Here is an 11,788-nt window from a genome sequence, read left to right on the forward strand (position 1 = left end):
TCAATCATACATACCCAAAGAAGCATGTGAAATGAGCTCTAGCATGTGATTAGATTATGCTAGGTTATCTTTCCTACGTCGGTCATAGTTTTGTTAAGGTTTGGCGTCGTAGGCTCTTCCACCCTCCCACGAGAGTCTTCTCCTCACCATAGTCGGTGAGCTTTTCCTCTTCTCTTATAGCTTAAGTGGCTAAGAGAGGAACTGTCTTGCTCTTTTTTTTCTCGTCTATCATTTTTAACTCTCTTTTTTCCAACCTCAACGGTATTTGCTCTTTCCTTATTTGTTGTCCTTCTATCACTTGTTGCTTGCAATCTAGCTCGTCTTTCTCTTTCTCTGTCTATGCTTTCTTTTCTCGTTATGCTCTAACAAACAAAATGTCCATGCAATTTTGATAGTCGTCGAGTCTCTTAATTTTTTATGCTTGTGTTTCTTTTTAACTTTCCACATATTATAGCTGCATTACTTCTAGAGACGATCGAGAGGAAGCTAAAACTAGCTAGTTGGTAAAGCTTGTATGCTATGGTTCTTCAAATTATCTCTCATTTGTCTCTATCTATCAAACTCGTAAGACATATCAAAATTAACGAGTTATTTTCCTGCGGTCTAAGCTTTTTTTTTCCTTAGATATAAGAGATCCAATTAGTGTTGATTTTTTTTCTTTTTTGTATCACTTATAGTTCTGCAATTAAAAATAATATCAACTACAACAGACTAAATATACATATCAACTTATTCCTATAGAATAAACGAGCCCCAAATTTGTAACAGTGAATGTGAATTGAAAACTTTTCTTGGTGCACCTGCACATATAAAAATTATTGATACGCTTGGACTTCCTGCCTCAAAGAATTGCACGAAATCGGCAGGAGTAGGAGAGATAAATAATATTTATTTAAAGTTAAGTGATTCTTCTGTCACTGCTTAGTGGATCTACATTAAGATATAGTTAATGTAATTAACCTTTTTATTAAGACGTGCGTTGAGAGAAGAGAGTGTCCAAGAAGTGCGTATATAGAGAAGAATTAAAACACAAGATACAGTGCGTCCTCGCATAGTCACATGGCATGGCCATGGTGTATGGAAAAACAATAGCACGTGGATGGCCACCTCGAGGCCTGAGATGTGAGCTGTTTGCTGTTGCATCCAGTGAATGGCTGACAGGTAGTCATGTCAGACATTATTCATGCAAATGGGGCTGCAGAGGATCTATTTCGTCATTTTCTTTAGACGTCGATATCCTTGTCTTTTTTTTTTTTTCAAACCTTTCTTTGCACTTAACTTTTCTCTCTCTCTCTCTCTCTCTCTCTCTCTCTCCCTGGAGGCAAAGGTTCAAACTTGGGAGCTGTAGTGAGAAACCTCTTTGGATTCTTCTCAGAAATCTCTCTCTCTCTCTCTCTCTCTCTACATGCGCGTAGTTTACTGTACTGATCCATAAAGCTCCTGCTTAGAGATTCCCCCACTATCTCACTTTTGGGCTCTTCCCATCCTCGTGAGCTCCGTAGCCTTCCGTCTTCTCCTCCCATTCCATAAGCCCTCCTCTTCGCCTCTTGAAAAGCCTTAAACCCTCCCTTTCTTGTTCTTTTTTTTATTTGCTTTGAAAGGGCGAAACAGAGAGAAGAGCGACTCGTCGGCTCCTCACTTTGTCTTGCTGGGAAGTCGAATCAGGTGTTTTTTCTCTACCTTTTCTTTTTTTAAATTTTTTTAATGGGGTTCTGATCTTGGGGTGATTTATTTCTGGTTTTGCTATGTGGGTATTTGGAAAAATGGGATTTTTTGCTCCATAATACGAATAAGGGATGACCTTAGTGTGAAGTCAGAGATGGTTGTCAGCGGGAAATGCTTTACTTGCTGATCTTTCAAGTTTAATGTTATTTGGAGATGGAATTAGTCCTGAACCTTGGAAAGGTGGTGCCTTTCTATATATTTTGGCTTTGCTACTGACCTTTTATGGATCAAGTGGATCAATTGGATCAATGTAGTAGATTTTAGTAGGAAGAACTAGGGTTTGTTACTTTGAGAGAATTTAGAACAATATAAGTTGATAAATGTTAGAGAGGACTGATTTAAGTTGCTGTCAATAATTTGGCTAACCGCAAATATTCTACCAAATCTTTGTATGGCGTTTCTTTTGGGAAATTTCCTTAAAAGAATGATGCTATCCTTCATTTCACTGACTGTTTTAGGGGTTACTTATATATATATATATATATCTTGGTTTGCACAATTTATGAAGCAAATGCCAAATCAAGTAACTCTCCATAAGTTGGAGAATGGTGAATTTTATATTTTATATTTAACATTTCTGCTCACTTTGGAATGTGATATTTTGATGGGCTTAATAAGTGGACCTAGTTCTAAACGAGTGGATATTTTATATTTAAAGGACTTAGTTCTAAATGAGTGGATATTTTATATTTAGATCACAGATGAACTTGATAGGATTTAAATTTAGGATTTATGCTCTGATACCATATTAATACACCAACAACACTAAAAGGTTAAATTGCTACGAAATGATAGTTTTATATTTTATATTTACATAATTTATTTGTAACAAAGTGCAACAGTGTGTTCTTGAATCTTATGAATCTTATATGTTATTATTTGATCATGAGAAATCGCAAAAGTAGTGGGTCAGCAGCATGATAAATGAAATAGTCCTCATGCTTCAGGTAATACTTTTAGTAATGGAGAGCACTTGTAGTAATGAGGTAAATGATGACTTGGCGAGAAGATATCTAGCTAATGAGGAAGTTAAGAAAAAGGGTGTCAAAGTGTGGAGATTCTCACCACCAAAAGGTTTGGGAAGGGAAAGTATAGGTAGTCTTATCCTTATCTCTAAAGAGGTTGTTTCAAAATCTTTAAACCGATGAACTCTTGGATGCAAGGTGATAGCTTTACCTTCAAAACAGGTGCATTCTCTTCTAACTAGGAAGTTACCAGATCACTTCTCCTTTTAGTTGCCCGTAAGTCATTTTTTAGCATTTAATTCGCCAAACAAGGTTAATTTGTGTTTATCTGATAATACACTTTCTCCCTATATCAATTAACTTTGAAGGTTCAATTCACAGAATACTATGTGAAAAAATGAACAGTGAATTGCTTTACTTTTTTTTTCTTCTACTTGCTTGGCAATTACCTTTAAGTTTGGATTTAACTGCTGGGTCACATTTTAGAGTCATTACTTTGCCCCTTCTTTCTTGACTATATCAGAACTCAGAATACCTTGGTAATAAAGCTGTATGGTGCATTCTTGCTCTTGCTTATTGACAGCCATTGGGTTGATAAAACCTTTATAATTTTTGTCCTCTAAATTTAATAGCAATTGTCATATAGGTGATACCAACTTGGGGATAGTCACAGAAATAAATGTTTTCTACAAGAAAGAATAGGACACCCTGTACCCTTTCCCCATAAAAATGTTTTTTAATTATGTCTCTAGATACTTACCTATTCTTCTGTCTCTTTTACATCTTTTCTTGAGGTTTCCCTGGTACTGAGAACCCCATCACCTCCCCCACTCAAATGTCTTTTAATTATGTCTGTAGATCTTTGCCCCCCCATACTGATGATTTTCTGTTAGAATTTTTCTCATAATTCGTCATTTTGTTTTTCTAAAAGTACTGAAGCAATATAGTTATTACTGCTGTGATCATAGGATATTATGCTGCTCATATAGTCATAATCTAAATGACTTAAGTTCATATTTGATAAATTAAAATTGTTTATTTTATTTAACATAACTTTTAGGCTTTTATTGTTCCCATAATAAAATATTTCTATGTTCTCATTCAAGTTACCAATTGATATGACATTTGTGCTCTAGAGTCCATTAGAACTTTGGTTCTTATTCTCTTGGACTTATTAATCTGGACAGAAGTCAACTGTGACATAAAGTAGTATGTGTATCATGTACTTGGTGATCTGAATAGAGAGGAAAAATTATGATTCTTCTGTTGCCAATTTCTTCTCTATTTCCATTAACTGGAATATTATATATGTCAAATTTCCACCCAATTTCTTGCAATGTCCAGTTTACTGCTTCAGCTCTAACAATCTCAACCTTCCTGCAGTCTGGTACAAGGGCTCAGGGGAAATACGTTTGAATTTTCTCCAAGTGAATCCCGAGGCCTACTCGGCCAAATGTTGCCTGAGAAATGGAAGAAATGTTTATTTTTACTTATGTTCTTGCTCATTAATGCATCAGGTAATTCAATCTTACTTCTAGCTGTACATAAAGTGGTCTAATTTTGCTCTGGTGGATTGTAGGATACAAAATATTGAATAACTTAAGATGTACTTTATGAACAGGGAAATTATGTTTGTGAATTTTAATCATTAAACCTTTATCTACTTCTGAATCTTATTGTTTTCTCTATGTTACATTATTATTTGAAGTTATTACTGTTGTGTTGAGTGTTCTATTTTGTTCTACCTTTCTGTGGGACAACTTTCCAAGAGTTGAAATATCTGATTGTGGTTTTATTAAATGTTCCAAGTATGTGCTCAGTATTAAAAACTCTAATCATTTGTCTTAACTGAACTTCTTGTTTTTCCTGTTCTGCTTTTGTTTCCTGTACCTATTTTGTCTTTCTATTCAGTCTATATAAGCTATAAGTGAGCCTCAAATAATATTTTCAAGCTTGTCAAATTATTTTGCTTGCCTTCTATGTTTTCTTGTTTGTATTTATGCTACAGCTGCTCTGTTTATTTTCTTGCATATAATTGGATATGCTGCACATGCTGTAGGTGCATTTGTGGGGATCAATATTGGTACCGACATGTCCAACTTGCCATCGGCATCAGACGTAGTGTCAATTCTCAAAGCGAAACAGGTCAAACATGTACGCTTATTTGATGCAGACCATCAGATGCTGACAGCCCTTGCAAACACTGGAATAGAAGTTATGGTTGGGGTTCCCAATGACCAGCTACTACGTATAGGGCAATCTCGGTCAGAAGCAGCTGACTGGATTAACAAGAATGTTGCTGTCTTTATTCCGGAGACTAACATCACGTATATTGCAGTTGGCAACGAGGTCCTTACGACTATTCCAAATGCAGCTCTTGTCCTTGCCCCAGCCTTACAGTTCCTCCAGTCTGCCCTTCTGGCAACAAACCTTAATTTCCAGGTGAAAGTTTCAAGCCCCCAATCCATGGACATGATCCCTAAATCATTTCCTCCATCTACTGCCACCTTCAATTCAACATGGAGCTCAATTATGTATCAGTATCTCCAGTTCTTGAAGAACACAGGATCTTCCTTCATGCTAAATGCACAACCATACTATGGTTATACCAAAGGACAAGGCATATTCCCCATAGAGTATGCTCTTTTCCGCTCGCTCAACCCAAATAATCAGATTGTCGATCCCAACACAAATTTCTACTATACCAACATGTTTGATGCTATGGTTGATGCTGCTTACTACTCCATGCAAGCAATGAATTTTACTGGCATTCCCATTATTGTAACAGCTTCTGGGTGGCCGTGGCTTGGTGGGCCAAATGAGCCGGATGCTACCATCGACAATGCCTTGGCCTACAATAGCAATCTTATCATTCATGTCTTAAATGGTTCGGGGACACCGAGCCAACCAACTACACAAGTTAATACTTACATTCATGAATTATTTAATGAGGATCTCCATCCAGGACCCGTTTCGGAGAAAAATTGGGGGATTGCCTTTCCTAATGGGACCACTCTGTATACTTTGACATTTGAGCATATAGCTGTGTCAAATGCAGACTCAGCAGGACTGCTTGGAATGTTCTGTGTAGCAAATTCCAGTGCATCCCCAATAGCACTGAAGCAAGGTCTGGATTGGGCATGTGGACCTGGTTCAGCAAACTGCAGTGCTATTCAGCCTGGGCAGCCATGTTATGACTCCAACAATATTGCAGTTGTCGCTTCCTATGCATTCAACGACTATTACCATAGAACACAAGCAAGTGGTGGGACATGCAACTTCAATAACACAGCTATGATAACGACTACTGATCCTAGTAAGTTTTGTTGATCTTTCCTTTCCTTTTATTTTCTAACTAATTTCTGCCTTAATGCAACAAAAATTATCTACAATGATTCTTAGTTTTATACATTTCCATGGCAACATGGATGAGATCTAGGATAGACTTGATTGGTGCAAAAAAATTATTAATCTAATCAGTCCAGTGGTATTTGAAATATTAGTTATGGTTGATGTGTTTCCTCACCATTATTATTTTGTTGCCAGTAGCCTTGTTGTTTTACTATGCCTCATTTAATCATCACGACCTCTTTTTTCACTTCTATCAGTTTTATTTCCTCACAGCCTTTGTACATGTATAGGGGCATCCTTCACGACCTTTTCATTCTGCAGTCTCCAAATGGTTTGTTCCATATATATTACAAGCAGATTGCGCTTCACTCTTGCTTTACCTGTTTATTAGATTTGGAAATCATTCTTCATGTCTTTGACAGCAAAGGATTACCTGCAGTAGGAATAACCTTGATTTGGCCTTCTAAGAATTAGGCAACAGTTTGCAAACAATAACTTTGTGTTCTATCTCATCCATAAGTGTTGGTGAGACATGAGATGCCAACTTTATGGGTATATAGGGAATCAGGGTTTAGCTAATCAGATTAGACAGAATACTGGTCTCGTCAAGACTTTCTTTTAGGAAAACAACTATTCCTCAAGTATTATCTGCAGGACTACAGCTAGAGATCATTCTTAAGGTTTAGTGCCCTTGGAAATTATGTTTTACAACATTAGCTCCCAAGGTTAAGCAGACAAAATACTTTTCTTAGTCGATCTCCATAATGATTGACTCAATCTCATGTCCTTGACAAGTTTCTCATGAGGTTAAGGTCGTTCCCTAGCCATACAGCCAATAACCGCCTCTAAGCAGTCCTCTGGATGAAGACAATGACCAAATGTCATGGAAGCTCCATAATTTTATCATTTCATCATTCGTTTTCGAAACCACCAAGTCGGATGTGTTAATACATCAAAGCATGACTGCTCACCTCGTCCAAAATGAGAAGAAGTATGATTGCTCTTTTTTTTGGGAAGTATTAACAGTTCTTCCGATAGGCTACTGCACTTCAATTTTTCAGTTTAAAATGTACCTCTCCATTCTTGTGATGATGAAAATCTTGACATTCCATTTCTTGTTTGTGGCTCTTGCAGGCCATGGTTCGTGCATTTTTTCTGGAAGGTGAGTCATCCATATAATTATCGAAGCTCATCTTAGACATCCATGCTGTTCTGTACTAATGATAAGATTAATTTTGTTTGCAGCTCGGGATCGAACACCAGTGCAGGTGGCGGGACACCATCTTCAGCTTTTGGACCCTCAAGCCCGATAAATTTTGCGATCACATCTCAAGTTTGCTGGATTATTTACCTAGTTCCAGTTATGTTTGCTTTTCTAGTTCACTTGTAAGTTGCATGTAATTGTCATTCCAGTTTTGAAAAGCAGCCTGAGATAATGATGAATTGCACCCACCATTTGATGGTAGGTTTAGAAAGCTCATTTCTTCTTCTCTTCGCCAGCAAGTTTTCTCTCTGATGTTTTGTTATTAAAAGCAATTAGCTGCACAATTTCGATGCTCTACTTGTAAAAGTAGCTGCCTTTGTCCTCTTTATTATTATTATTATTATTATTATTATTATTATTATTATTATTATTATTATTATTTTGAAGAAGAAAAAATGGTTCACATTATCTTGGTAGTATGCGGAACAACTACAAAAAGTTGCTCATTTTTCTGGAGACTCTTGATTCTGTTCAACTTACTTCCCTTCTTCTTCTCTACTTATCCTTTTATTTTCTTGCTTCATTTTATCACAGCTCTCTACTTTTATCTGCACTTGGTGTTGATTGGCTTGAGGTGGGATCACAGATTCCACTAATATTAAATAGTAAATCCATTCAAAATTAAAGGTTTTCCAAGAGGTAATAAGAAGACCAAAACTGATGAATTTATTCTAAAGAGGTGCTCGGGGAATACGAAAACAAAGCATTTCAGGGGTAAAAGTGCAAACATCACATATGGAAAAGGGTGTATACATAAATAAGGGGCCTTTTGAGGCTATAAATGTGAAATAGGAAGCATATAGAGCGGTAGTATCGGAAAAGTTATCGAGAGCTCCGATGTCGTCCTCGTCCTACGGCACGACGGGCCTACCCGGCGGCGGAAGTGGCGGCGGAGGGGATGGAGGAGTGCGGCCATGGGTCTCGGCGACTTCGTTGTCGTCTTCGGGGAAGAGGATTCAGAAGGAGATTTCTGAGCTGAACGCCGAGCCGCCCGGTGATTGCTCCGCGGGGCCCAAGGGCGATAACCTCTACCACTGGGTCTCCACCTTGATCGGACCACAAGGTAAGAGAAACCCTAATCCACAACCAACTTCAACTTATGCACTTCGAATTTTGTTCCTGGCTCTTCTTTTTCCCGCGAACATTAGAGAAATCCAATGATTGTTTCAAGAATTTTAAAGCGAAAGGATGCTTCTTTGGGTATTTATTTCAATGGTTTTGATGTTTTTCTCGTTTAAACGTGTTTGGAGACCTTAAATTTTGGATTCGCGAATTTTCACTTCTTGAATACGAGTATAGTGTGTGGTCATAATTTCTCCTCTCTTTCTTTCAATAAGTTAGGTTTTTTTTGCACTAGTTACTTATAACACCTTAAATCGAAATGCTCCTCCTTTGATTTATGAGCCGAAACTAGAACGAATTAAATTACCTCCCTCAGTTCATAACTGGTTGTAGGTTTCATGGCTATACCACTTTTAGCTCGACTTCGATCTGCTTGAACTTACACTACAGTTTTGTAAGACTATAAGCAAGTTGAAGCCAATCTGACATATCTTGTTGATCTTCCCATGGAGCTCGTCTCTTTGAGTTCACTCTACAGTCAATCCCATTTCATTCGAAATGGATGTTGATGGTGATGTGATGCAAACATTTGAATGATCTAAATCATCTATGCCATATCTACCATGCTTTTCTTCTTGATAATCATATAATTGTCATACAATTTATTACTAGATTCATGAAAATGTTAAATTTATTCGATCTATTGTCTCCTCATTTGAGTGAATGAGAATAATGCACACTATATACAAGAATTCTAAGCTGATATTGCTCTTGTTCATAGGATCACCATACGAGGGAGGTATATTATTCCTTGACATTGTGTTCCCAAGTGATTATCCATTCAAACCTCCGAAGGTATGAGATTTTGAATGTAACAGGAATTTTTTTTTTTGTATCATTCTGAAGTCATGCAGCAGATTCATAAGTTTAATTGGGTTCTATAATTTATGGATTATCTTTAGTCTTTATATCATCATGACAATCAAATCTGTTCTTGTGCACCTACACAAGAATATCTAATGGATCTAGTTAGGCAGGCTATAAATGAATCTAGCAAGTCTGAATAGTATGTTTTGCTTTACTTTAAGGTTTTAACCTTTTATCCATGTCTTTCTGCTTACATTTTATGTTCTATATTTTACCGTAGCAATTTTTGTGTAACATGATTTTATAGAAAACACTCTTCAATTTTTCTCCATATATTTGCCATTTGGGTTTATTTTTTAGTGTATTTGATAATTGGCCTAATTTGTCCTTTTTTTTTAGTATACTAAAAGTATTTTTATATAAGAAATGTTTTCTGCTTCTCCCAGTCATCAACCATGTTTTCTTTTACTCGGCCTCTTCTCCCAGTACACCCCCATCTCCCATCCCTTATTCGTCCCTTTTCTTCTCCTGCCTTCCACCTAATCTCGTCTACCCCTCTCCTCCTGGTTGTAAAATCATTCCACAATTTTCCCCTTGTCTTCAGGATTTTCTAAATAAAACATTAAGATTTAATTGTATTACTGTTCACAAATATTAATAAACTATGTTTCAATGATATTATAAATGACAAACATATAGTACCTTCAAGGGAGTAGCTTATAGGATACATACTTGCTCTGATTGCGTTTGGTGTTATTTGCAGATATAACAGATATTGATGGATAGCCATTTTAGTATAATTCTTGAGAGTTGTTGACATATGGGGAATGAAGTTGTTAATTGGTGTTAACTGCAGTTGCTTCTTTTACACCATTAGCTACTTATAAGTCTATCCAACTATTTAAGTTTAACATTGCATTACGAAATTATTTTGCTATTCGCTAGCATCTATTTTTTTCCTGTCATATCTATTTGTATGGGCCCTTTTGTTTTGCAGGTGACTTTTAAAACTCGAATTTATCACTGCAATGTCAGTTCTTCAGGTGATCTAAATTTGGATATTTTGAAGGACAATTGGAGTCCTGCTTTGACAATTTCAAAGGTCTTACTGGCCATCAAAGCTATCATCACTAATCCAGATCCATGTATGTGCTACAATTAGCCATTTGGTCATGATCTTTCAGTTTTGGGAATTGCAGAAAACCATTCCAAGTGTTGTGTTTTTCATATGGGACTTCTATATTTTCTTATTATAACATTTGTTTGATATATGCAGATAATGCACTGGTACCAAGCATTGCTCATTTATACTTGAATGATAGAGCTAAACATGATAAGATTGCTGCAGAGTGGACGACAAGGTTCGCCAAATAAAGGTATCAACTGGTGCAATACTTTGGGGCTATAACTGAATGAAAATCCCAAGAGTATTTGTCAAGTTAATTACAATACTCCAGGTTATCTCACCCGCTTCTTTTAGGCAGCGCCACTCTGTTTCTTTTTCTTGTTCTATTAGATGTCTCATTTTGTGTAAATTCTTTTATGATTATATGTACAACCTGTGTAGCTAAGACTGGAAAAACATAATTCAGTTTTCCAGTTTATTTAAGGAGTTTCATCTTGGTGATCGATTTGACTTTCTGAGAGATAATTATGGTCAATGGATCTTTCATCAAAACATTCAGTTGAGCTTGAGGTTGGCCTTTTGCACAGTCAGTGTGGAGCTCAGCCAGCTTTCTTTCTCACTGTGCTAGTGAAGAAAATATCTTGCTTGACAGTTGAAGTCTTGAACATAGATCATACAGTGGCATTCTTATGGATTTCCATCTCATGTATCATATAGCCTGTACTAACTTGTACTTCTGTCATAAGAAAGGCTAGTTGTCCAGATTCTAGAGATTTTGGCCAAACTAGACCTCCCAATTTTTTTTTTGCTTAGGGTTAGTAAAATTTATATCTTAAAAATAAGACAGAGAGAGTTTAAAATCGCTATTTCAGTCAATAATTTTAAATTTTAGTTGCAGGTCAATGACTTATATAAAATTTTTAAAATCACTCAGAATATTATTTAAGTCTAAGGGATATTTTTTTTATTCATATAAATTACTTTTCAAATAAGTGATCTATATAGAAATTGCCGAATCGAAAAACGGTTTTATATGAATTTTTTTTCCTTCAGATTTTGCTAATTTTTTGAATAGTTTTTAATTTTTAATTTTTACATTGCTGCTCCATTCAGTGATTTAATTTTAGAATGATTAATTGGGATAGCAATTTTAAAATACACATAACTCGTTTATAAATTTTCTAAGTGAATTAGACATCTACAACAAAATTAGAGGCTTTAAAATGGTCAAAAACTCCCAGATTGTATGCAGCTCTGCTTGTAGCTGGCTTTGAGCTCTACTTGGCTTAAGCTGGCTTTGAAATTATACTTTCTTAATTTATACCATCACCATTGCCTTCGCCATCACCATTCTTTTTTGTTTGCTTGAGTTGATTGGTATCTTTAACTAGTTCCACTTTCATGGTAACTTCTCATTTTTTTTATTTT

At 36.2% G+C, this 11,788-nt stretch overlaps 2 protein-coding genes across 2 annotated transcripts; both read left to right on the forward strand.

The window, feature by feature from the left end:
- Positions 1-1,244: 1,244 nt before the first annotated feature.
- Positions 1,245-7,589, forward strand: LOC140784935 (glucan endo-1,3-beta-glucosidase 4). Its single transcript, XM_073132564.1, has 5 exons — positions 1,245-1,665; positions 4,074-4,207; positions 4,750-6,006; positions 7,176-7,203; positions 7,287-7,589. Exons 2-5 carry the CDS (start codon positions 4,144-4,146, stop codon positions 7,429-7,431), a joined length of 1,494 nt encoding a protein of 497 aa, XP_072988665.1. The 5' UTR covers positions 1,245-1,665; positions 4,074-4,143; the 3' UTR covers positions 7,432-7,589.
- A 504-nt stretch (positions 7,590-8,093) lies between these two features.
- On the forward strand, positions 8,094-10,923 carry LOC140784936 (constitutive photomorphogenesis protein 10). The gene is made up of 4 exons (XM_073132565.1): positions 8,094-8,368; positions 9,149-9,222; positions 10,232-10,379; positions 10,511-10,923. The coding sequence occupies exons 1-4, from the start codon at positions 8,143-8,145 to the stop codon at positions 10,606-10,608; spliced, it is 546 nt and encodes a 181-aa protein (XP_072988666.1). The 5' UTR covers positions 8,094-8,142; the 3' UTR covers positions 10,609-10,923.
- Positions 10,924-11,788: the final 865 nt, after the last annotated feature.

Source organism: Typha latifolia, chromosome 3 (assembly GCF_019914945.1).
Source record: "Typha latifolia isolate L0001 chromosome 3, TyphaL0001v2, whole genome shotgun sequence".
Classification (NCBI taxonomy): Eukaryota; Viridiplantae; Streptophyta; class Magnoliopsida; order Poales; family Typhaceae; genus Typha; species Typha latifolia.

Excerpts from the sequence above, each read along its gene's own strand:
- LOC140784935 (XM_073132564.1), top strand. The coding sequence starts at position 4,144 with ATGTTGCCTGAGAAATGGAAGAAATGTTTATTTTTACTTATGTTCTTG. Across the intron at positions 6,007-7,175 it reads GATAACGACTACTGATCCTA|GCCATGGTTCGTGCATTTTT; the intron begins GTAAGTTTTGTT and ends TGGCTCTTGCAG. Across the intron at positions 7,204-7,286 it reads TCGTGCATTTTTTCTGGAAG|CTCGGGATCGAACACCAGTG; the intron begins GTGAGTCATCCA and ends TTTTGTTTGCAG.
- LOC140784936 (XM_073132565.1), top strand. The coding sequence starts at position 8,143 with ATGTCGTCCTCGTCCTACGGCACGACGGGCCTACCCGGCGGCGGAAGT. Across the intron at positions 9,223-10,231 it reads ATCCATTCAAACCTCCGAAG|GTGACTTTTAAAACTCGAAT; the intron begins GTATGAGATTTT and ends TTTGTTTTGCAG. Across the intron at positions 10,380-10,510 it reads CATCACTAATCCAGATCCAT|ATAATGCACTGGTACCAAGC; the intron begins GTATGTGCTACA and ends TGATATATGCAG.